The sequence below is a fragment of the Leucopleurus acutus genome (genome assembly GCF_964270905.1).
Source record: "Leucopleurus acutus genome assembly, chromosome: 3".
NCBI lineage: Eukaryota > Metazoa > Chordata > Mammalia > Artiodactyla > Delphinidae > Leucopleurus > Leucopleurus acutus.
Genome location: NC_139145.1, coordinates 43,483,893 through 43,511,518, shown reverse-complemented (window position 1 = coordinate 43,511,518; position 27,626 = coordinate 43,483,893). Strand labels below are relative to the sequence as shown.

The 27,626-nt window shown below is 41.1% G+C and overlaps 1 protein-coding gene across 1 annotated transcript; it reads right to left on the bottom strand.

Moving 5' to 3' along the window:
* Positions 1-824: 824 nt before the first annotated feature.
* HAVCR2 (hepatitis A virus cellular receptor 2) lies at positions 825-25,002 on the bottom strand (the record flags this gene model as incomplete). The annotated part of the gene is made up of 7 exons (XM_082837341.1): positions 825-984; positions 2,647-2,683; positions 6,719-6,845; positions 8,524-8,564; positions 22,585-22,752; positions 23,557-23,895; positions 24,948-25,002. 7 exons carry the CDS (start codon positions 25,000-25,002, stop codon positions 825-827), a joined length of 927 nt encoding a protein of 308 aa, XP_082693467.1.
* Positions 25,003-27,626: the final 2,624 nt, after the last annotated feature.

The window sequence follows — 27,626 nt, the reverse complement described above, 5'->3', positions numbered from 1 at the left end:
CAGATGGCTGGAGCCCTTTACCTACTTTCCACCAGGAAACAGAATTTGTGTCCCAGTCACTGCTTCTTCTTTTGTGAGAAACACAGCTCCAGTTCTCTCCATGAATGGAGAAGTTGGTCAGAGATCTTTCCCTCTGAGTGCACCCCAAGCAAAACCTGTCAACACACACTAAGCATACTTCCTCTTTCTCCAGGAGCACCTGCCACACCACAGGCCTTGCTGGGCAGTCTTCTTAACTTAGGCCAAGGAGAGCTGTGCACTGGCACTTACTGTCACAGAGTCAACATTCAAAGAAGCATCAACCTTGAGACTCAAAGGGAACCTTCAAGACCATCTACTCCTACTCCAATAGTTTCCGAACCTGCTACGGTTCACAGAGCTCTTTGAGAATCGACAGCCCCTTTAGACTTCCTGTACCGAAAAAGACACGCACGTATCTCAGCACATAATTTCCCCTGTATTTTCAGAAGCTTCATGGACACACCATATAACTGAATATCTGGAATTCCAGAGACCCCATATTAAGAATTCCTACTCTCTATAAAAGTCCATTTGAGCTCTAATGCCCTGATTAGCAGCCTCCGGGTTGGGTGGCGGGAACACAGAGGTAATGTTGTGCCTGTCTAAGTACAATGCTGGTCCCAGTTCAATCCTCGGGTGAGCTCCTTATCTTTAGAACATGGAAAAACTCTGCTCGGTGGCCAAGGACAGAACCTCTAAAACTAGTCAGGTGAGCCATCTCATAGTTTTCAAAGAAGATAACACCAAACCCCAAAAGGAAGTGGTGAATCTGGTGGCGTTGAAAGACAACAGCCCAGGCGTTGTCAGGACTGCTGCCCACTGCTGACGGAGCAGTAATACTTGTATGGATCCTCCATTTCATATACGTTCTCCTCAATGGTATAGATGTTTTCCTCTGGATGTGTCCTCTCTCCTGCTGTATTTGCTAACCCCGAGGGAGGGAGGTTGGCCAAAGTGATGAGGCTGTGGAAATAAAGTGATGCAGTTGAGTTAAGCATCCCAGGCAACATGGAATAGAGTTAAAAGAATGGGCTTTGCTGAAGAGATAGCCACCAAGGCAGTATATGATCCTTGATCAGGTCCTGACTAGGCAGGGGAAACATAAAATTGTAATGAAAATAGTCTGGGGAATAACTGCCCAAATTCAAATTAATCTGAATTTTCATAGGTATACAAATGGCATTGTGTTATCTAAGAGAATGTCCTTATTCTGAGGAAGTGCAGACTGAAGTGTTTAGGTGAAATGTCAAGATGTTTGAAACACCTTTACAAATGGTTCAGAAAAAAAAAATATGTATGTAAATAGAGAAACAGATAAAGCAAATGTGACAAAATATTAAATGACACGCTTAGGTGAAGGGTTCTACTGTTCCTTGCACTATTATTTCAATTATTATGTCAGCTTGAACAATTTCAAAAAGTAAAAGAAATGAATGTGTTATGGATCCAATGAGACTTGAGTTCGAATTCTGCCTCTGTTGCTTTCCACCCATGTGATCTTGGGTAAGTTGGATTTGCTTTTTTCATTTATTCATTCAAGAGCTATTTAACGTGTTTATACTGTTCAATGCATCAAGAGATGCAACAGTGAACAAAACACAAAAATCCCCTACAGGCTGTATATTAGTAAACTTAGTGTCTCAGGGTCCTCATCTATAAAATGGGAATAAGTACTCTATCTCACAGGGCTGCTGTAAGGAACGTTTATTCATTCAATCCTCAAATATCAAATGCATACTAAGAATTAGGTGTGTGCTAGGAGATACAGTTGTTAATGTGGCAGACAAGTTCCTAATTTTCTATGGAGTTCACATTTATAGGTGGAGATGAACATTAACCAAGTAATTTCATAAAGAATGAATTATTGCATGTAAATATTACCTATTGATATTACCACATTTCAAGTTTCAGCTCTAATAAAGAATACTGACACAAAATATAAAGCCATTGATAATTAAATATTTTATTTGATCTTATTTGACTTTTTTACTGCAGACTATTTTGTCTTCATAACTATACGATCTAGATTTAGTCTAAAATTATTAGTGGTTTAGAGAGTATGCAGTGGACAGAATCACTTTTTTCTTGAAAGTTTTTAGAACAATACCTATGGTTAGGCCTCATCCCCAAAGATTCTGATTTATTTGCTCTGGGGTTGACAATAGTATGCTTAAGTGCCCTGGATGATTCTAATAGGCAATCAGAGTTAAGAAGAGCTGGGCTGGGTTGTAAAAGCCCTGAGAGTAGATTCTGAGTTTCTTGTTCACGTCTATAAACCAGTGGTCACCCAGAACCCGGGTGTAGTAAGTACTCAATCAGCTGAAGGGTCAGTTCACTGAAAAAGCCCTTTAATCAGAAATATATAAGCATTTCCTATCAATGGGAGACAAATTCTCTACCTTAACTTTAGGACTAAAGAAGCTAGAGGGATTAGGGATCAAGAATAAAACCAAGCAGCATGTTAAATTTGCATTTCATAAATCTAGGCCTAAAGCAAAAAGGAAGTAGTAAAAATTTAGATCCCAAAGTCTCAGGGCAGGACTTCTAAGAGCAAAGATCAAAGCCCAGATTAGAGTAGGAATATCCAAGATTCCCACCTTCCACTACTGCATGCATTATTCTTACCTTAAATTTTGTATCTTCTCTTTGCTATCAGAATACCCTAGGTAAAAAGGCGAAGAAAAGTCAATTTAAAATGCTTTCATAAAGTAAATGAGATAAATAAAATGAGCTAACTGGAGGCAAAGATTGTTTAGGGAAGTCTGGTCTACCTATTAGATTGAATTAAATCAAACCACTGATATGCGTCTTGATTTTTTACATAAACTATGCTAAAAGTAATGAAGATGCATTTTTCATATCTAACAAATGTAGGGAGCGCCCACTACGTGTCTGGTAGTATGCTAAGCACCAGGGACACAAAGGTGAACTATGAGCCCTGACATCATGAAACTTGTCTTCTAGTGAGAGAGGCATTTAGGAAAAAAAAAGTAAATGGGAAAAATAAAATAATTTCAAATTGTGATGTAATAGAAAGAAAAGTATTGCAGCAAAATGGATGGGCCTAGAGATTATCATACTGAGTGAAGTAAATCAGACAAAGACAAATATTATATGATGTCACACATGTGACATCTAAAAAATAATACAAATGGATTTATTTATAAAACAGGAACAGACACAGAAAACAAACTTATGGTTACCAAAGGGAAGGGGGGGTAGGGATAAATTAGGAGTTTGGGAATAACAGATACACACCAGTATATATAAAATAGATAAACAACAAGGATTTACTGTATAGCAAGGGAGCTATACTCAATTTTTTTTTTTTTTTTCGGTACGCGGGCCTCTCACTGCCGTGGCCTCTCCCGTTGCGGAGCATAGGCTCCGGACGCGCAGGCTCAGCGGCCATGGCTCACGGGCCCAGCTGCTCTACGGCATGTGAGATCTTCCCGGACTGGGGCACGAACCCGTGTCCCCTGCATCAGCAGGCGGACCGTCAACCACTGCGCCACCAGGGAAGCCCTCAATATCTTATAATAACCTATAATGGAAAAGAATCTGAAAAAATATATATATATATTTTATATATATATGTATATAACTGAAATCACTTTGCTGTATACCTGAAACTAACACAATTTGTAAATCAACTGTATTTCAATTTTAAAAAAAAACAACAATGCACTGGAATAGATAATCAAGAAGGTAATCAGGAAAGAATTCTCAGAAGAAATGATCTTTAAGCTCAGTTCTGAAAGAAGAGAATGAGTCAGCCAAATGAAAAGCCGGGGTGAGCATTCTGGATCAAGTAAAGCCCTGGTAAAGACAGTAGTGAGTGGCTGAAACTGGAAGCATGGCTGGAATAAGAGAGTGGCACAAGGTAAGGTCTGAGAGGGAGGCTGGGCTAGATACTATAGGACCTTGTAAGTCATAATCAGGAGTTTGGATTTTATTCTAAGCCATAGGAAATAACTGAAGGCCAGAAATATGATCTGACTGGGTTTTAAGACAATCACTCTGGCTGCTGTGTGGAGAATGAATTAAAAGGAGGTATGAAAAAATGAGGAGGTAAGTAGAGAACTGCCTCAGAGTAAGGTGGTGAAAGAGAGATGCAGAATTACGAATGGATTTTAGATATGATTTGGAGAAAGTGCGGGAAAGTGAAGTTGGATTGTGTATTAGGAGTGATGAAAGAGGGGATTCAAGGATGCCTTCTGGCTCTCTGGCTTAAGCAACCAGATGTATGATAATGAAACACTATGATGAAGAAGATCAGGGAGGGGGAGGTTGGGTTCTAAAAAGGTGGAATATAGACTCTAGAGCTCCTTTCTTGACACAGTGTGGGACACATCTAAGTGGAGATAACAACTGGACAGCTGGCCAATCAGTATCAACACCTTTGAGTGCTGGAGAGAGAAATTAAGGATGACATTTAAGTCTATGGGAATATAGGTCGTCATCAGCCAGAGGGCATGGAGAGAGGAAAAGGGGCGGCCCTGGGGAATCACAACATCTAAAGATCATGCTGAAGAAAAGAAAATAACAAAAATGACTGAAAGGTGTGGCTAGTGAAGACACTGGTGTTTCAGAAGCCAAGAGAAGGAAGACTTTTTAGAATGAGTGAGAGTCAACTTAGTTATTGCTGAAAGACGTACTACAATGAAGACAGAGGTATCCACAGGATTTAGCAAAATGGAGGTCACTGGTGAGCTTGACTGAAACTATTTCCATGGCACTTCAGGTGTAGAAGCTAAATTGGGAGGGGGCGTGGTTAAAGAGTGTGGAGGGGTGAGAGGTAGGAACAACGCATCCGAGAAATACGGCTGTAAAGGAGAGCAGAGAAATGGGAGTCACTGGAGAGAAATGTGTGAACTAGGCCATATTTTTATACTAATAAAAATAGCATAAACAGGAATGGAGAGAGAGATGATTCTGGAGAAAGTGATCAAAGGAAGAACGAAGTCTTGGCTGAGGCAAAGTGGTTGAAACAGGCTTTTAATACTTCATCAGTGCAGTGAGAGGCGAGGGAGATTTGAGCAGCAATGAAGTATGTGATGCTCATCTCAGACAGTGCACTAGAAACATCCAGGATTGCTGGGCATTACTGAGTACCAATTTATGGCTTTGATGTCATGACTTAAAAACCTATCACCTTGGTTGTATGATTTTCTCCAGCAACTTCTAGGGAAAAGACTGCAGATGGAATACAACTTTCCCATCTATTTTTCCATGTAGTCATGGTTTGGGAGTAATCATATGTGTGCACAAAACATGACTTCTCCCACTCCTCATCACCCTGCTTGCATACCCTCTACACAAACCAGAACAGTCCCTAATATCCAGGCCTCGGCAAAACTCGAAAAGTGGGTGTGGTCATTGCTCCTTATCAACCTGCAGACTCCATATTCATGTGGTCAATTTCCAAACTCCACTGCTATCTCTCCATAAACCCAGGTAAGTGGGGGTGAGTAGCTTCTTCCTCTCAGCAATCCATTTACCATTAATGGCAGAGTAACAAAATGGTGAGCAAGACAGCCCCAGTTTCAAATCCTCTATCAATTAACTGTGTAGCTTTGGGCAAGTTACTTAACCTTTTAGCACACTGGTTCTCCAACTGGTACATGAGAATAATATTAGTACCTTTCTCAACAGGGTAGTTATGAGGATTTAATGCACAGAAAGCACTTGGCAGCTTCAAGCCACACAGGATGAGCAACTCATCCCAGTTTTCCCTGGACTGTTCCAGTTTTAGCACTGAAAACCCACACATTAGGAACCTCCTTCAATCCTGGGAAAATTTGGAATGGTTTGTAACCCTACACATAGTTGATGTTTATGTATTAGTAAGAAAGGCTGATAAAATAATAGTGGTATAAGGCCTTGGTCTCTGCACCAAAGAGAAGAGAATATATCACAGTTATAAAAGTACGTGAGGCTTTCGGGGTGATGGAAGTGTTTGGGAATTGATTGTGGTGATGGTTTCCTGGGTGAAACCATCTATTGAAATTCATCAAGTTGAACACACTTTAAATATACAGTTAATTGCATATAAATCATACTTAATTTTTTTTAATAAAGATAAGTAACTTAGAAATAAAATATGTGTGCTGAGTGCCACAATGGAGGAAAATACAAACGCTGCGACTCTGGGCATGACCCAGCGTTAAAGGAACCTGCTACCCCTCTTTAAAGAACCACGCCTGAGAAATAAATAAGATAGAAAAATGCACAGAAGAAAGTGATTGTCGTTGTTGTGATTCCTAATAAAACTGGGCATGTTCATGAATTAAAAAGGTTTATTTTCTTAACAAAAGATAAAAAAACAGGTACTAGAGTCAACCTGCTTGAATTTGAATTCCAGCTTTGCCACTTATTGATTCTGAAACCTTGAGAAAACCTTGAAAGCTTACTGTCTCTAAACGTTACTCTCCTCTGCTATAAGAATAGGAATAACAGTGCTAGCCACCTTATATAAGATGGTGACAATAATAAATATAAAACATGCCTGTTACATGGTAAGCACTGAATAAAAATGAGCTATTATTATTGTTGAGGTTTGGAAGGACTAAAGAGTATTTATTCTAATCACCTGTAGGTATAAATATAAACTAATAGTTCTATCTTAGGCATATGTTGGTTCCTATATTAACAGTTCCTTATCAGATGGAGAGAGAAGCACCATCAAATGACTTACATTTGAGAATTAAAGCACCAGAGATAAGAACGAGAGCCAGCGCAGCAGAAACCCCTGCTCCGATGTAGAGGCCTATTCTGGTGGTGGCGCCCATGTCTTGTAACTCATTAGCCAGTGTGGATATTTCCTACGGAAACACAAACAGAATTGCAGCAAATGACCAGAAATCCATTGTCTGCCCAGCCAGGCTCATGACTTATGCATGGGACCATCCCTTTCACAGTATCTCAGGAATGCAGGGACCTTGAAATGACTCATGATCTGTCCCCTTCTAGACAAGCCTCAAACCACCCAAAGAAAGGGATTAGCTGAATCTTTGGAGTTAGCAAGGGAATAAGAGGTGCCTCTCTGTGCTGTGGGTGGAGAAGCAACCTTAGTAAATGGACTCCCCTTTCCTCACATAAAAAGTGGGGCCCTGTTCATTGATGATTCCCTGGTGTTCCCAGGGAGTTTCAGAGTGGTCTAAATTTGGTGTCTTGCCATGAAACCCCAACTTTCACAGAAAGACAGTGATTTAAAAGCTAGGAATTTGCAGCCAGACTGTCTTGGGTTCAAATCCCAGTTCTGTCACCAAAGAGCTGTGTCATCAGGAAGAGCTGTGTAGAGTTATCAGGAAAATTAAGTGACGAAAACCAGAAAATGCTTGGCACAGAGCCTGGTACAGGATAAATCTCAATCAGTGGTAGCTATTATTGCTATTGCTCTAATTAATTAGATATTTTGTTAACTCAGTCACAGTGAACATACTGCTTCTAAAATTTCACCTCATGTTCCTCCTTTAAAAAGAGTAATGGTAAACACTTTTAAAACAACGTCAAGGAATTAAGTCTTCCATTTATTCAACAGACAGTTACTGCAGGAGTGCACCATGCAAGGTCACTTGCAGTAAGCACTGTGGGCACACAGAGGTACTGAAAAGGCAGACCTGGATTGCAAAGAAGACAGGACAAACAAAAAATGCTTGACACTGAGTCAGAGATTGAGTTAAATGAATGCAAACTCCTGGATATGGCCTCAAAGAATTTTCCAGTCACTGCTATCAGGTTGTTCTCTAATGCAGTGGTCCCCAACCTTTTTGGCATTTCAAGGAAGACAATTTTTCCACAGACCGGGGTTGGGGGGGATGGAGGGGGGATGCTTCAGGCGGTAACACGAGCGATGGGGAGCGATGGGGAGCGGCAGATGAAGCTTCGCTTGCTCGCCCGCCGCTCACCTCCTGCTGTGCAGCCCAGCTCCAGCAGGCCACAGACCAGTACCAGTCCATGGCCCGGGGATTGGGGACCCCTGTTTTAGTGGTTTTCCCTTTTACTCTGAGAAGGTGGGAGACACTAAAATGGTGGTCGATTAAAATTATTTTTAGTTAGATACCTAAGTTCTTGGCTTAGAATATTCTTGCCTGGTGTCTTATCATAAATAAATAAATTTAAACACACAATCTTTGTCATTAGGGTTGCAATGGAAGCAAGGAGAAACATACTCTGGGGTGATGGAGGGTGTCCAAACCCTCCACAGTGGTATACAGCTGTGAAATTTGAGAATAAGGACAAAATGCTAATGCTTCTTCCTTTTGGTTTTCCAGCACCTACTATGTGACAGGCACTTTACATGCATCACCCCACTCCATCCTTACACCAGGACTTGCAGTTACAACAGTTATCAGCAACATGTTACAGCCAAGGAACCTGAAGCCAAGGGAGATTAAGGCATTTTCCCCCAAGGAATGAGTGGGCAGGAAGGAAGTCTAAAGCCATACTTTTTTTCCTCTGAGTTGAGCATAAAGTCAGCTCACACACACAGTTACTCACTGTTTGATTTTTATCATGGAGGGTCTCCAGTGTCTGTGTCTCTGCCACAAAGAAGAAAAATAGCCAGTGGAACAGTTAAGAATGCTTTCTTTTATATGAGTTTTTTTAAATCTTAAAAGCTACCTATAATCCTATTTGAAATTAATTCTACTCCATTATCTTCACAATAATTAACTGAGAGACAAACAAAACTTACTGAACACTTACAAATCAACTTCAGGATGACCACATTTTTTTCGTCCAGATGATGTACCTAACTACTTATGTTCTATGAATTGGAGACTTCTTCCAGGAAAACCTATTTTGAATATGTGGTTTGTTGTGTCCTCAGGGCCCTAAAGGGGTCTTCAAAATTCCAACAACACTGATGACACAGAGGCAGGCATTATAATTAGACTTTTTTTAGATCAAATAACTGTTCTCTAATATTTATTTTGTTCATTTTTTTAATTGAAGTATAGTTGATTTACAATGTTGTGTTAGTTTCAGGTGTACAGCAAAGTGATTCAGAATATATATCTTTTTCAGATTCTTTTCCCTTATAGGTTATTACAAAATATTGAGTATAGTTTCCTGTGCTATACGGTAGGTCCTTGTTGATTATCTGTTTTACATATAGTAGTGTGTATATGTTAATCCCCAACTCTTAATTTATCCCTCCCTTCTCCCTTTCCCCTTTGGTAACCATATGTTTGTTTTCTATGTCTGTAGGTCTATTTCTGTTTTGTAAATAAGTTCGTATGTATCATTTTTTTTAGATTCCACATAGAAGTGATATCATATGATATTTGCCTTTCTCTGTCTGGCTTACTTCATTTAGTATGATAATCTCAAAGTCCATCCATGTTGCTGCAAATGGCATTATTTCATCCTTTTTTATGACTGAGTAATATTCCATTGTACAAATGTCCATCAACAGATGAATGGATAAAGAAGATGTGGCATGGTTAGAATTTGAAAGGTAACGAAAGTTAATTTTCTTTAAAAAAAATTTAACATTTACTCATTAAGAGTAAGACAGGGTATTTTGTTCCCTAAAAAATTGAAAATAATAATAACTGTAACTATAATTTACCATGAACAGGCATTGTACTAAATTCTTCAAGGGAAGTATCTCATTTAGCATTCAAAACAACTATCTTAAAGTAGGGACTATTAGTCCCATTACAGAGATGAAGAAGCTGAGAATTAGGAAGCTAAGTGACTTACCCAAAGTCACACAGCTTAGTGAATAACAGAAATGGCCTTCCAATCTAGGTCCACGTGGCTTTAAGCACACACTCTTAACTGTGCTGCCTCCAACAAGGCTCATCTCGGCACTGTGATTATGAAGCCTCCACACTGCCCAGCTGCCAGCTCACCTTCTTTCCTTTTTATTCATTTAGTTAGTCATCTGCCTATCCATTCGATGAACATGTACTACACCCCCACTCTATGCCAGGCACGGGGGACAGGGACAGAACAGTGAACAAGATGCGCACAGGCCCTGACCTCGTAAACACTGCATTCTAAAAACCAATAATTTGTCAGCTTTGGGATGATTAACCATGCCAACGTATTTTTCTGTGTGAGTCAGAGGATCTGAAACTTTCTAAATGTCAAGGTCACTTTCTGGAAGCTTAGCAGTCTAAACCTTTTAATGTAGAACTGGTTTACAGACTCTGATTTTAATATTATAAAAGCATATTCTCAGCCTAAAGTTTAAAAAAAAAAAAAAAGGAAAGGAAAGAGATTATCTTCCACTTTCCTTAGCTCCTATTCCCCAAAAGGAATTTAAAAACCACACTGGTGAAACTACTAAGTAAACATGTATCTTAACCACACACAACATTTTCTAGTGTAAATCCAGTTTCTGCTTCCCTATAGTTACTTTTCTTGGCTTAAATGGTAAGACTGTCTAACTTTTTTTTTAAAATTTCATTTTACAGTGAAAATGATCAATAAAATAGAGCACTGTTGGGTTATCACACCTTATTTTCACATAGGTAGACATCAACCAAGATGGGTGGGACAGTTGGTGAAAGTTACAATGTTTTTCCTTGAGGACCCGAGACTGGGGGGTGGGGGGAGATGACAATGGGGGAGGCACGTGATGATTTTAAAAGTATATAAATTTAATAGTTACCATCTAGCATGTATTATGTGCCAGACATGGTGCTTCACACTTTATGTGCACAATATCTTTTAATCTTCACCACAATAGGTAGGTACTATTATTTTCTCAATTTTTAAATAAAGAAACTGAGTCTCAGAGAAGTACTTTGTCCAAATCACACAGCTATTAACTGGCATTTCTGAGATTCAAACCAAGTCTACCTCCGAAGCTAAGGATTCATCCATGATGCAGTCCTGCCTTCTTCAGGTGGAAGAGAGATTGCATTTATTCTGTGTTCAAAGTGGGTTTAGGAGCTTCAAAGACCCTTGGGACTCCTACTTGTTACGGCTCCTCTTCACTTTATAGCAAGCATATTAAATGTACCCACATTACTCAGCCATAAAAAGAAATGAAATTGAGTTACTTGTAGTGAGGTGGATGGACCTAGAGTCTGCCATACAGAGTGAAGTAAGTCAGAAAGAAAAACAAGGAACAAGACAAGGTTGTCCACTCTCACCACTATTATTCAACATAGTTTTGGAAGTTTTAGCCACAGCAATCAGAGAAGAAAAAGAAATAAAAGGAATCCAAATTGGAATAGAAGACGTAAAGCTGTCACTGCAGATGACAGGATACACAGAGAATCCTAAAGATGCTACTAGAAAACTACTAGAGCTAATCAATGAATTTGGTAAAGTAGCAGGATACAAAATTAATGCACAGAAATCTCTTGCATTCCTATACACTAATGATGAAAAATCTGAAAGAGAAATCAAGGAAACACTCTCATTTACTATTGCAACAAAAAGAATAAAATAACTAGGAATAAACCTACCTAAGGAGACAAAAGACCTATATGCAGAAAACTATAAGACACTGATGAAAGCAATTAAAGATGATACAAATAGATGGAGAGAGATACCATGTTCTTGGATTGGAAGAATCAACATTGTGAAAATGACTATACTACCCAAAGCAGTCTTCAGATTCAATGCAATCCCTATCAAACTACCAAGGGCATTTTTCACAGAACTAGAACAAAAAATTTCACAATTTGTATGGAAACACAAAAGACCCCAAAAAGCCAAAGCAATCTTGAGAAAGAAAAACAGAGTTGGAGGAATCAGACTCCCTGACTTCAGACTATACTACAAAGCTACAGTAATCAAGACAGTATGGTACAGGCACAAAAACAGAAATATAGATCAATGGAACAGGACAGAAAGCCCAGAGATAAACCCACACACATATGGTCACCTTATTTTTTTTTTTTTTTTTTTTTGCGGTACGCGGGCCTCTCACTGTTGTGGCCTCTCCCGTTGCGGAGCACAGGCTCCGGACGCGCAGGCTCAGCGGCCATGGCTCACGGGCCCAGCCGCTCCGTGGCATGTGGGATCTTCCCGGACCAGGGCACGAACCCAACCCGTGTCCCCTGCATCGGCAGGCGGACTCTCAACCACTGCGCCACCAGGGAAGCCCTGGTCACCTTATTTTTGATAAAGGAGACAAGAATATACGATGGAGAAAAGACAGCCTTTTCAATAAGTGGTGCTAGGAAAACTGGACAGCTACTTGTAAAAAAATGAAATTAGAACACTCCCTAACACCATACACAAAAATAAGCTCAAAATGGATTAAAGACCTAAATGTGAATGGCCTAAATGTAAGACCAGACACTATAAAACTCTTAGAGGAAAATACAGGCAGAACACTCTATGACATAAATCACAGCAATATCCTTTTTGACCCACCTCCTAGAGAAATGGAAATAAAAACAAAAATAAACAAATGAGGCCTAATAAAACTTAAAAGGTGGGCTTCCCTGGTGGCTCAGTGGTTGAGAGTCCGCCTGCCGATGCAGGGGACACGGGTTCGTGCCCCAGTCCGGGAAGATCCCACATGCCACGGAGCGGCTGGGCCTGTGAGCCATGGCCGCTGGGCCTGCGCATCCGGAGCCTGTGCTCTGCAATGGGAGAGGCCACAACAGTGAGAGGCCCGCGTACCGCAAAAACAAACAAACAAACAAACAAAAAAACGGTAAAAGCTTTTTCACAGCAAAGGAAACCATAAACAAGACAAAAAGACAACCCTCAGAATGTGAGAAAATACTTGCAAATGAAGCAACTGACAAAGGATTAATCTCCAAAATTTACAAGTAGCTCATGCAGCTCAATATCAACAAAACAAACAACCCAATCCAAAAACGGGCAGAAGACCTAAATAGACATTTCTCCAAAGAAGATATACAGATTGCCAACAAGCACATAAAAGAATGCTCAACATCACCAATCATTAGAGAAATGCAAATCAAACCTACAATGAGGTATCACCTCACACCAGTCAGAATGACCATCATCAAAAAATCTACAAACAATAAATGCTGAAGAGGGTGTGGAGAAAAGGGAACCCTCTTGCACTGTTGGTGGGAATGTAAATTGATACAGCCCCTATGGAGAACAGTATGGAGGTTCCTTAAAAAACTAAAAATGGAACTACCATTCGACCCAGCAATCCCACTACTGGGCATATATCCTGAGAAAACCATAATTCAAAAAGAGTCGTGTACCACAATGTTCATTGCAGCTCTATTTACAATAGCCAGGACACGGAAGCAACCTAAGTGTCCATCAACAGATGAATGGATAAAGAAGATGTGGCACATATATACAATGGAATATTACTCAGCCATAAAAAGAAATGAAATTGAGTTATTTGAAGTGAGGTGGATGGACTTAGAGTCTGTCATACTGAGTGAAGTAAGTCAGAAAGAGAAAAACAAATACCGTATGCTAACACATATATAGAACCTAAAGGAAAAAAAAATGGTTCTGAAGAACCTAGGGGCAGGACAGGAATAAAGACACAGATGTAGAGAATGGACTTGAGGACACGGGGAGGGGGAAGGGTAAACTGGGATGAAGTGAGAGAGTGGCATGGACATATATACACTACCAAACGTAAAATAGATAGCTAGTGGGAAGCAGCCGCATAGCACAGGGAGATCAGCTTGCTGCTTTGTGTCCACCTAGAGGGATGGGATAGGGAGGGCAGGAGGGAGACACAAGAGGGAGGGAAGATGGGGATATATGTATAGGTATAGCTGATTCACTTTGTTATACAGCAGAAACTATCACAACATTGTAAAGCAATTATACTGCAATAAAGATGTTATAAAAAATTAAAAAAAAAAAAGAATTGCAAAACTGAAAAAAAAAGTACCCACATTACACACTAAAGAAAAGGTGTAACTACACACAAGTTGACTTGCATGTAACTAACTGAAATAATATTACATATTATAGTCATGTCATTAAATACTAATTAATTTCAATTTTCATTTGATTTTCATAGTCTGGAGCCATTGCCTTTCTTTGTTTAAGTATTTTCTCAGGCCTTTGAAAAGCTCAGAGATTGTAGGTACTCTGCCTATATTCTCAGATGCAAAAGATGGCTTCATTTCTGTTGCCCTAAAGGGAAGGAACAAACAAGTAAAAACTGAAAGGAAGGACACTTCTGGTTATGGTATAGACACTTCTAAAAAAACATGCACTGTGTTGTGAGGAAGCTACCTCTCCATCTCAGAAGGTGTGTAAGCATACAGCGAATGCCAACTTGGGAGTGATGTTGTAAAGAACCTTGAAACACGAGATGGGAAAGTGGGATCCTTCAAGTCTCTTCTAGGTCTATAGTTGTAGGATTCTTTAAAATATAACAATGGGAGTTCCGGGAAGATGGCGGAAGAGTAAAACGCGGAGATCACCTTCCTCTCCACAGATACACCAGAAATACATCTACGCGTGGAACAACTCCTACGGAGCACCTACTGAACGCTGGCAGAAGACCTCAGACCTCCCAAAAGGCAAGGAACCCCCCACGTACCTGGTTAGGGCAAAAGAAAAAACTAAACAGAGACAAAAGAATAGGGACGGGTCCTGCACCAGCGGGAGACAGCTGTGAAGGAGGAAAAGTGTCCACACACTAGGAGCCCCTTCGCGGGTGGAGACTTCGGGAGGCGGAGTGGGGGAGCTTGGGAGCCGCGGAGGAGAGCACAGCAACAGGGGTGCGGAGGGCAAAGCGGAGAGATTCCAGCGCAGAGGATCGGGCCGACCGGCACTCACCAGCCGAGAGGCTTGTCTGCTCGCCCGCTGGGGCGGGCGGGACTGGGAGCTGAGGCTCCGGCTTTTGTCGGAGCGCCGGGAGAGGACTGAGGTTGGCGGCGTGAACACAGCCTGCAGGGCGTTGGTGCGCCGCGGCTGGCCGGGAGAGAGTCTGGGGAGGGGTCTGGACCTGCCGAAGAGGCAAGAGACTTTTACGTCCCTCTTTGTTTCCTGGTGCACGAGGAGGGGGGATTGGGAACGCTGCTTGGGAGAGCTCCGGAGGCGGGCGCGAGCCGCGGCTAAGAGTGCGGAGCCCAGAGACGGACATGGGACGCTAAGGCCGCTGCTGCCGCCGCCAGGAGGCCTGTGTGCGAGCGCAGGTCACTAGCCACACGCCCTTCTGGGGAGCCTGTGCAGCCCGCCGCTGCCGGGGTCCCGGGATCCGGGGACGGCTCCCCCGGGAGAGCGCACGGCGCGCCTCAGGCTGCAGCGTCACGCCGGCCTCTGCCGCTGCAGGCCTGCCCTGCACTCTGTGACCCTCCCTACCCCCCGGCCTGGGTGAGCCAGAGCCTCCGAATCAGCGGCTCCTTTAACCCCGTCCTGTCTGAGCAAAGAACAGACGCCCTCCAGCGACCTACACGCACAGGCGGGGCCAAATCCAAAGCTGAGGCCCTGGGAGCTGTGAGAACAAAGAAGAGAAAGGGAAATCTCTTCCAGCAGCCTCAGAAGCAGCGGATTAAAGCTCCACAATCAACTTGATATACCCTGCATCTGTGGAATACCTGAATAGACAACGAATCATCCCAAATTAAGGAGCCCTGTGGATGAAAGGCTCTTGGTGCTGCAGCCAGGACTCAGTGCTGTGCCTCTGAGGTGGGAGAGCCAACTTCAGGACACTGGTCCACAAGAGGCCTCCCAGCTGCACATAATATCAAACAGCAAAAATCTCCAAGAGATCTCCATCTCAACGCCAGCCCCCAGCTTCACTCAACGACCAGCAAGCTACAGTGCTGGACATCCTATGCCAAACAACTAGCAAGACAGGAACACAACCCCACCCATTAGCAGAGAGGCTGCCCAAAATCATAATAAGTCTACAGACACCCCAAAACACACCACCAGACGTGGACCTGCCCACCAGAAAGACAAGATCCAGCCTCATACACCAGAACACAGGCACTAGTCCCCTCCACCAGGAAGCCTACACAACCCACTGAACCAACCTTAGCCACTGGGGACAGACTCAAAAAACAACAGGAACTACGAACCTTCAGCCTGCAAAAAAAAAAAAAAAAAAAGGAGACCCCAAACACAGTAAGATAAGCAAAATGAAAAGACAGAAAAACACACAGCAGATGAAGGAGCAAGATAAAAACCCACCAGACCTAACAAATGAAGAGGAAATAGGCAGTCTACCTGAAAAAGAATTCAGAATAATGATAGTAAGGTTGATCCGAAATCTTGGAGATAGAATGGACAATAGAATGGACAAATTGCAAGAATCAGTTAACAAGGACCTAGAAGAACTAAAGATGAAACAAGCAACGATGAACAACACAATAAATGAAATTAAAAGTACTCTAGATGGGATCAATAGCAGAATAACTGAGGCAGAAGAACGGATAAGTGACCTGGAAGATAAAATAGTGGAAATAACTACTGCAGAGCAGAATAAAGAAAAAAGAATGAAAAGAACTGAGGACAGTCTCAGAGACCTCTGGGACAACATTAAACGCACCAACATTCGAATTATAGGGGTTCCAGAAGAAGAAGAGAAAAAGAAAGGGACTGAGAAAATATTTGAAGAGATTATAGTTGAAAACTTCCCTAATATGGGAAAGGAAATAGTTAATCAAGTCCAGGAAGCACAGAGAGTCCCATACAGGATAAATCCAAGGAGAAATACGCCAAGACACATATTAATCAAACTGTCAAAAATTAAATACAAAGAAAACATATTAAAAGCAGCAAGGGAAAAACAACAAATAACACACAAGGGAATCCCCATAAGGTTAACAGCTGATCTTTCAGCAGAAACTCTGCAAGCCAGAAGGGAGTGGCAGGACATATTGAAAGTGTTGAAGGAGAAAAACCTGCAACCAAGATTACTCTACCCAGCAAGGATCTCATTCAGATTTGATGGAGAAATTAAAACCTTTACAGACAAGCAAAAGCTGAGAGAGTTCAGCACCACCAAACCACCTCTACAACAACTGCTAAAGGAACTTCTCTAGGCAAGAAACACAAAAGAAGGAAAGGACCTACAATAACAAACCCAAAACAATTAAGAAAATGGGAATAGGAACACACATATCGATAATTACCTTAAATGTAAATGGACTAAATGCTCCCACCAAAAGACACAGATTGGCTGAATGGATACAAAAACAAGACCCATATATTTGCTGTCTACAAGAGACCCACTTCAGACCTAGAGACACATACAGACTGAAAGTAAGGGGATGGAAAAAGGTATTTCATGCAAGTGGAAACCAAAAGAAAGCTGGAGTAGCAATTCTCATATCAGACAAAATAGACTTTAAAACAAAGACTATTAGAAGAGACAAAGAAGGACACTACATAATGATCAAGGGATCAATTCAAGAGGAAGATATAACAATTGTAAATATTTATGCACCCAACATAGGTGCACCTCAATACATAAGGCAAATACTGACAACCATAAAAGGGGAAATCGACAGTAACACATTCATAGTAGGGGACTTTAACACCCCACTTTCACCAATGGACAGATCATCCAAAATGAAAATAAATAAGGAAACACAAGCTTTAAATGATACATTAAACGAGATGGAGTTAATTGATATTTATAGGACATTCCATCCAAAAACAACAGAATACACATTTTTCTCAAGTGCTCATGGAACATTCTCCAGGATAGATCATATCTTGGGTCACAAATCAAGCCTTGGTAAATTTAAGAAAATTGAAATTGTATCAAGTATCTTTTCTGACCACAACGCCATGAGACTAGATATCAATTACAGGAAAAGATCTGTAAAAAATACAAACACATGGAGGCTAAACAATACACTACTTAATAATGAAGATATCACTGAAGAAATCAAAGAGGAAATCAAAAAATACCTAGAAACAAATGACAATGGAGACACAACGACCCAAAACCTGTGGGATGCAGCAAAAGCAGTTCTAAGGGGGAAGTTTATAGCAATACAAGCCCACCTTAAGAAGCAGGAAGCATCTCGAATAAACAACCTAACCTTGCACCTCAAGCAATTAGAGAAAGAAGAACAAAAAAACCCCAAAGCTAGCAGAAGGAAAGAAATCATAAAAATCAGATCAGAAATAAATGAAAAAGAAATGAAGGAAACAATAGCAAAGATCAATAAAACTAAAAGCTGGTTCTTTGAGAAGATAAACAAAATAGATAAACCACTAGCCAGACTCATCAAGAAAAAAAGGGAGAAGACCCAAATCAATAGAATTAGAAATGAAAAAGGAGAGGTAACAACTGACACTGCAGAAATAAAAGAGATCATGAGAGATTACTACAAGCAACTCTATGCCAATAAAATGGACAATCTGGAAGAAATGGACAAATTCTTAGAAAGGCACAACCTGCCAAGACTGAATCAGGAAGAGATAGAAAATATGAACAGACCAATCACAAGCACTGAAATTGAAACTGTGATTAAAAATCTTCCAACAAAGAAAAGCCCAGGACCAGATGGCTTCACAGGCGAATTCTATCAAACATTTAGAGAAGAGCTAACACCTATCCTTCTCAAACTCTTCCAAAATATAGCAGAGGGAGGAACACTCCCAAACTCCTTCTACGAGGCCACCATCACCTTGATACCAAAACCAGACAAGGATGTCACAAAGAAAGAAAACTACAGGCCAATATCACTGATGAACATAGATGCAAAAATCCTCAACAAAATACTAGCAAACAGAATCCAACAGCACATTAAAAAGATCATACACCATGATCAAGTGGGGTTTATTCCAGGAATGCAAGGATTCTTCAATATACGCAAATCTATCAATGTGATAAACCATATTAACAAACTGAAGGAGAAAAACCATATGATCATCTCAATAGATGCAGAGAAAGCTTTTGACAAAATTCAACACCCATTTATGATAAAAACCCTGCAGAAAGTAGGCATAGAGGGAACTTTCCTCAACATAATAAAGGCCATATATGACAAGCCCACAGCAAACATCATCCTCAATGGTGAAAAACTGAAAGCATTTCCACTAAGATCAGGAACAAGACAAGGTTGCCCACTCTCACCACTCTTATTCAACATAGTTTTGGAAGTTTTAGCCACAGCAATCAGAGAAGAAAAGGAAATAAAAGGAATCCAAATCGGAAAAGAAGAAGTAAAGCTGTCACTGTTTGCAGATGACATGATCCTATACATAGAGAACCCTAAAGATGCTACCAGAAAACTACTAGAGCTAATCAATGAATTTGGTAAAGTGGCAGGATACAAAATTAATGCACAGAAATCTCTGGCATTCCTATATACTAATGATGAAAAATCTGAAAGTGAAATCAAGAAAACACTCCCATTTACCATTGCAACAAAAAGAATAAAATATCTAGGAATAAACCTACCTAAGGAGACAAAAGATCTGTATGCAGAAAATTATAAGACACTGATGAAAGAAATTAAAGATGATACAAATAGATGGAGAGATATACCATGTTCTTGGATTGGAAGAATCAACATTGTGAAAATGACTCTACTACCGAAAGCAATCTATAGATTCAATGCAATCCCTATCAAACTACCACTGGCATTTTTCACAGAACTAGAACAAAAAATTTTGCAATTTGTATGGAAACACAAAAGACCCCGAATAGCCAAAGCAATCTTGAGAACAAAAGAAGGAACTGGAGGAATCAGGCTCCCAGACTTCAGACTATACTACAAAGCTACAGTTATCAAGACGGTATGGTACTGGCACAAAAACAGAAAGATAGATCAATGGAACAGGATAGAAAGCCCAGAGATAAACCCACGCACATATGGTCACCTTATCTTTGACAAAGGAGGCAGAAATGTACAGTGGAGAAAGGACAGCCTATTCAATAAGTGGTGCTGGGAAAACTGGACAGCTACATGTAAAAGTATGAAATTAGATCACTCCCTAACACCGTACACAAAAATAAGCTCAAAATGGATTAAAGACCTAAATGTAAGGCCAGAAACTATCAAACTCTTAGAGGAAAACATAGGCAGAACACTCTATGACATAAATCACAGCAAGGTCCTTTTTGACCCACCTCCTAGAGAAATGGAAATAAAAACAAGAGTAAACAAATGGGACCTAATGAAACTTAAAAGCTTTTGCGCAGCAAAGGAAACCATAAAGAAGACCAAAAGACAACCCTCAGAATGGGAGAAAATATTTGCAAATGAAGCAACTGACAAAGGATTGATTTCCAAAATTTATAAGCAGCTCATGCAGCTTAATAACAAAAAAACAAACAACCCAATCCAAAAATGGGCAGAAGACCTAAATAGACATTTCTCCAAAGAAGATATACAGAGTGCCAACAAACACATGAAAGAATGCTCAACATCACTAATCATGAGAGAAATGCAAATCAAAACTACAATGAGATATCATCTCACACCAGTCAGAATGGCCATCATCAAAAAATCTACAAACAATAAATGCTGGAGAGGGTGTGGAGAAAAGGGAACCCTCTTACACTGTTGGTGGGAATGTAAATTGATACAGCCACTGTGGAGAACAGTATGGAGGTTCCTTAAAAAGCTACAAATAGAACTACCATATGACCCAGCAATCCCACTACTGGGCATATACCCTGAGAAAACCATAATTCAAAAAGAGTCATGTTCCAAAATGTTCATTGCAGCTCTATTTACAATAGCCCAGAGATGGAAACAACCTAAGTGTCCATCATCGGATGAATGGATAAAGAAGATGTGGCACATATATACAATGGAATATTACTCAGCCATAAAAAGAGACGAAATTGAGCTATTTGTAATGAGGTGGATAGACCTAGAGTCTGTCATACAGAGTGAAGTAAGTCAGAAAGAGAGAGACAAATACCGTATGCTAACACATATATATGGAATTTAAAAAAAAAAAATGTCATGAAAAACCTAGGGGTGAAACAGGAATAAAGACACAGACTTACTAGAGAATGGACTTGAGGCTATGGGGAGGGGGAAGGGTAAACGGTGACAAAGCGATAAAGAGGCATGGACATATATACACTACCAAACGTAAGGTAGATAGCTAGTGGGAAGCAGCCGCATAGCACAGGGAGATCAGCTCGGTGCTTTGTGACCGCCTGGAGGGGTGGGATAGGGAGGGTGGGAGGGAGGGAGACGCAAGCGGGAAGAGATATGGGAATATATGTATATATATAACTGATTCATTTTGTTGTGAAGCTGAAACTAACATACCATTGTAAAGCAATTATACTCCAATAAAGATGTTAAAAAAAAAAAAATTAATTGACCATAAAAAAAAAAAAAAAAATATAACAATGGCATATGATGAACACATGTATGATTTGGTTAGCCCACTACGTGGGCGATCATCTGTTTCCACCATATTTAATTTCCTCACTAATTTCATAAGAGATGTTGGCTACCAGTGACTAAAGAACCACCAAAGATTGAACCTCTAGAGAGCTGATGTTAATATCTATAATAATAATTAATATTTGAGTGCTTTCTCTGGGCCAGGCACTATGCTGAGTGCTTTACATACATGATCACATCAATCTTTACAACAATCTTATGACATAGGCACTGGAATTACCCTCATTGTAGAGGTAAGGAAATTGAGCCTCACAGAGTTTGAGCAACATAACTGAGTTCATGAAACTAATACAAAAAGCTGACATTAGAACCCATCCTGCCTGTCACTGACATACTTAACCACAATCTCATTCTGCCTCTGGATCTTACCGATAATGACAATAACTAACATGTATTGAGTAGGTACCATGATCAGACACTGGGCTAAGCACTTTAGACACGCTTCCTTATTTAAATCTGAGATTTATGAGATTAGGATTTGGAATTTACCTATTATTAACCTCATTTTACAGAATGAAAGACTGAGCTCCAGAGAGTTTAGGGAGACCAGGACTCTGACAAGAAATATTTAAGATTAACCTCCCTGATCAACGTGACCTGAGGTCTGCTCTTTCGACCCTATCTTCTCTTCCAAAGCGGCAGGGAAAAGTCCTTGTTGAATTAGTTGAAGAATTTAGCTGCTCCTTCTGAGGTCAAAATCTGAGGAAGATGATGGACTTTATTCCAGTTAGAAGGGATTCTTGAAATCACCTAATCCAGATTACACCAAACATGGACTGGGGTCAGTTCATGAAAACATCACCAGTCCAGGAGTAAATCAGAAAATAATAAGGACAGCGTAAAGAGTTTTTCATTAGATTAAACTTATTTACTTTAAAAGTGTCCCTTTTTTTTAATGCAGGGGTGGCAATAGTAGAAATTTTTCTTTCCTTGTTTGGCAAAATACATAGCTCATCAAAATTCTTTTTTGGGGGTTGGGAATTATACTGGGTGGTGAGATCCAAAAATCTCTGAACCCATACCTCAGACAGAAGAGGCAGTTGCTTTCCAGAGAAGCGAAAGGCTTTGGCCCAGGTCTGAGGGCTACTCCTGACTAATTTAGAACCCTAGCCCAGGGCTCCTTTTTCCCAGCACAAATTTACTTCCACCACCTCCCTCACCTCAAACACTATCTTGGGTGCACAGTTTGAGAAAACTCAAACTGTTTTCTCATGTTTTCCCCATATTCAAAATCCTCTTAACTCAGAAACCAACTAAAGGCTTCCTCCTAGACCCCATATGTAATTACCTGAGCCAGGCCCCTCGGTGGTGAGCATCCTTGGAAAGGCTGTAGCGATGTCCCTCCATGGAGTCCCAGCAGGGGTGACCTTGGCTAAAGACAGAAACCAGCGTAAGGATGAGGCTTCTCTGAGAGCAGAGAGCTTGTTGCAGGGAATCAAAGGGGCAGCAGAAATTACTGTAAACACAACAAAAGAAGAGAAACACATGCTCAACTTCCAAACCTACCTGAACACACCTTCGTTGAGAGTGTATGACAATCCAAATGTCTGACAGAGGTGTGTTATAGTCATCATTATCACAGTCTAATTGTTAATAATGGAACTTACAGCCACAGTAAATGTTTTTCATCAAACACCTCATAAAATCCTTCCAGTGGCCTATAGGGTCGGCAGTATCATATTTTACAGAGGAGGAGGTCACAGAGTTTAAATAACTTGCCCAAGATTACACAGCTGGTAAGAAGCAGTGTCAGATTGGAACTTAGCTCCATCAGCCACCAAGTATATGCTCTATAAATGTTAAAACATGCAAGCACACGTGCCCCCTCTCCCCGACACATGCAGAGTCCAGTGGTTCTCAATCCTGGCTGCACATGGGGGAGAATCATCAGGGGTAGACTTTGTAAAACCCCCGCACTCAGGCTCTACCTCCAGAGATGGTGATTTTTCTGGTTGTGGGGTGGAGCCCAAGCATCTGTGGGAGTTAAAAGGTTCCCCAGGTGATTTTAATGACCGCTCAGGTACTCAGACCTCTGATCTAGGTCTTTCCTCCATTCTCTAGATCCTGGCCATGAGGTTCAAAATAGATGGAGGGAATTAAACAGGCTGGGCATTGCTGGTGAGGCCTGTTAAACTTTAGGTCTTAGGGGCCCAACCTGAGGGCTTTAATTGGGAAGACCAGAGGTGAGACCAATCAGTGTATTTAATATGATCCACAGGGAAATCTCATTCAGAAAGAAAGTATGCAAAGGTCCACTCACCTGGTTTGATGACCAACTTCAGGTTTGATTTTTGATCATTCATTAGGCCTGGGAATTGGATCCGGCAGCAATAGGTCCCACTGTCCTCTAAAGTCACATTCTTTATGGTCAAGGTCACGTCTCCTTTGCGGAAATTCCTCTTTAGTAGGTATCTGCTGGATGTCCAATAGCTCAAGTTCCTTCCATCAGTGCTGAGTACCAAACTGTGACATTGAAACAAAGGGCAGGGTCCCTTGCCCCAACACACAGGCACGAGATCCTCAGGGGTGGGTGGAGAGTAGGCGCAGGGCAGATCAGCATCCTGACCCACCTCAGACACGTATACTCCTTCCAAAGACCCTGCAGAAAGAGGGAAGGAGAGCAATGAGGGAGGCTGCTCCATTTCAAGAAAACTGCAAGCAATGCCTTGCAGAATAAAGAGGAAACCACTACTGCTATCCTGTTTGGAGGACAGTTCACTACAGCAATGATTCTCAGACTTGAGGGGCACTGGAATCTCCAGGAAGCCTTGTTCAAACACAGACGGCTGGGCTCAACAGTCAGAGTTTAGAGTTAATTAATCTGATTAAATACTAATCAGAGCTCCTGATTTAATAGTTTGGCGGGGGGTGGGGGGACAAAAATTTGTATTTCTAACAAGTTCCCAGGACATGCTGATATGGCTGGTCTCAAAACCTCCCTTTGAAAACCAGTGCCCCAGGAGAGAACTGTGGCCGGTCCTGTGAACACCGAAGGGCAGTGCTGATGGAAACAGACAATCAGACAATGGGTAATTGTCGGCCAGGAAAAGAGCTCACTCATCTGGGCTAGTTGTCTGTTCACCAACACAGCGCAGTTATCCTAACACAAATCTCTTTTGTTTTTCAAGCACCAGGCACATAATAAATAAAAACGCTTGGCTGAATAAGAAGTTAGTGTATGGCTGTTCTGAGGTTGAAAATTAATTTATATATATATATATATGTACACACACATATTCAAACAGCATAAAAAGTATATGAAAACTCTACTCCCTCTCCCTGCTCTTTTCTATTTCCCAGCTCCCTTTCCCAGAGTCTATTCATTAAGAAGCATTCATGTATTCCCACTCCCCTGCAACACACACACACACACACACAAACACACACACACACACACACACACAGAGAAGTCCAATATACCCATTATTCTGCTCTTTGCTTTCTTCAATTCACCTTATGACTTACAGACATCTCATATATCATTGTTTCGTCAGCATCACTGTTTGTATCATGGATATATCATAATTTCTTTACCCACTACCCTACTGGTGGACATTTAGGTTGCTTCCAAACTTTTGCTCTTGCTAGCATTACGATGACCATCCTTGCATCTTCATCTTGCACTGTCTAATTCCAAAAATCCAGACTTACTTGTAAGTAGTAGCAGCAAGAGCAGGACACAGTCAAAGGAAAAATGTGAAAACATGGGTTCTGAAGAAGAAAAGGCAAAGAATGGCTCTGTTTAGGTGCCGTTTTAATTCTCCAGCTGAACCAGACACTTCCTGGAACTGTCTCTCCTCCCCAGTCACAGGAGCAGTGGCCACTCTCCCAACTGCAGGCCCAGCATACCAGATGTCTGACGACCAATCACTCCTCTATTAACACTGTCAAGTCTATGATGACGGCAAAGGAAACCCTGCTTCTCTCCTATGCTAGACCACACACATCCTGTGAGGACTCTGACATTTATTCTGTCCGCATCAACAAAGAGGAAGCAACAATCAGAGGAAGAAAAGGATTACTTCATCAAGTGTCTCTTGGCAAGTAGAGTGAGTCTCCGGTGAAATAATATATAGTCCTCTGTTTGAAATGGACAGTATTTATTGGAAACACAGGTAGAAACGTATCACTCATGCATTCATTCAGTCAAGTCAGCCAACTGGTGAGTCCTGTGACCAATGTTTATGAAGCACCTACTATGTGTCAGGCACTGGACTAGGAGGTGGGAAATACCACCATGAATGTTCTATTCCTTATACTCATGTTTAGGTGCCCTTTCCACTCCAGTCATGAGCCTAATTCTTAGCCTTTGCTCTAACACGAATTGGGCTATGTCATATAACCTTGTTAGGTCTGCCTCCTCATTTATAAAGTTTATAAAATGAGAAAATTGTGCTAGGTGATATATGCACAGCTCCCTGCTCTAATATTCTGACTTTGACCTGAACTTCCAAACTCTTCCACTTAGGAAAAATGCATTCCTTTCTGCAATGCTTCTTTCCCCCTCCTGTGGGGGGAACTGAGGGGACCTCAATGTTCTATTTCCTCTCATATACACAAGATGTCCCCTCTCCTCCCACCCCACAGGCTTCGGGCATTAACTGTCAGAAAGTATTGAGTTCCAGCCACGCTCTCCATCACTGAGGTAACATCTCAGACCCAAACAATCTCAGCCCTGGGAGAGTAACTTTTGTCTGGAAACCTTAAAAGCCAATGGTTATTTACAAAAGGGAAGTGAGATCACGATGAAATAGTTTCTGAAAACCCTGTGGCCTTTCTCTGTCTTGTCTACCTGAATTTCCTTGTCATTCACTTTATTTATTTTATTTTTTTTTTTTCTAGTTGCGGTGAGCGGGGGCTACTCTTCGTTGTGGTGCACGGGCTTCTCGTTGCGGTGGCTTCTCTTGTTGCAGAGCAGAGGCTCTAGGTGCGCGGGCTTCAGTAGTTGTAGCACGTGGGCTCAGTAGTTGTGGCTCACGGGCTCTAGAGCACAGGCTCAGTAGGTGTGGCGCATGGGCTTAGTTGCTCCACGGCATGTGGGATCTTCCCGGACCAGGGTTCGAACCCGTGTCGCCTGCATTGGCAGGCAGCTTCTTAACAACTGCGCCACCAGGGAAGTCCTTGTAATTCACTTTAAACCTTACTAAATGCATGTAATATAAATATCCAGCTTGTTCTATGTGTGTACTTCCATAGTGCCACAGAGCTAGCAGTTACTCAAGAGATCATGTTCAATTTCTTCATTGTATATATAAGGGAAACTGAGACCTGAAAAGATTGATTTGCCCAAAGGTACATGATTGGTCATTTCAAATAAGAACATGAGTCCCCTAAGCTCCAGATTTTTTCCATTATAAACCATGTTTCATGAATTTCATATCTGCCCTTAATATGTCTGCCCACATATCTAAAAACAACCAACAAATGCCCGTATTCAAGTGTAAGGCAGACTTGATTAAACACGGGGTCAGATGTTAGATTTACTAACAGCATGACTTCAAGCAACACTCTTAAAAGTTTTAGCCATCAGATTTTGTGTTCTGATTTTTGTTTTTTGTTTTTTTTATTATTATTACTCTGTTTTCTGTTCATCTCTAGAATTGCTACTGGGTCCAAATTTATAAAACATTAACAATGTATTAATTCATTGAAGTCTAGACATGAAGGAGCCTAGAAATCTACTCTAACCCCTTTCTTTTATTCTGTGTATAAAGGACTGTTTCTGAACATTGTCATGTTCATTTAACTTTTATTTCTTGTTTTTTTTAAACTGTTTAGGTAATACATCCAAATGGCTAAAGTTTAAAGCAATATAAAAAGCTTACATTAAAAAAAAAAAAAAAAAGTTTACATTAAGAAGCCTCATTCCCACCCCTCCAAGTCCACTAATTTCCCCAACCCAACCTATAGGTTTCTATTGTCATGTCTTTTGTGTATCCTCCCAATGCAAACACAAGAAAATAAAATATATATTCTTATTCCTTCCTTTCTTAAGCAAAAGAGCATACCATACATACATTTTGCACCTTGCATTTTCTATTTACTATTTTATATAAAATTTTTCTGACATATTGGGCTTCCCTGGTGGCACAGTGGTTGACAGTCCGCCTGCCGATGCAGGGGACATGGGTTCGTGCCCCGGTTCAGGAGGATCCCGCATGCCGCGGAGTGGCTGGGCCCGTGAGCCATGGCCGCTGAGCCTGGGCGTCCGGAGCCTGTGCTCCGCGGCGGGAGAGGCCGCAACAGTGAGAGGCCCGCGTACCGCAAAAAAAAAAAAAAAATTCTGACATATCAAAAGCAGAGAATAGTACATACTCCCAATACACAAAT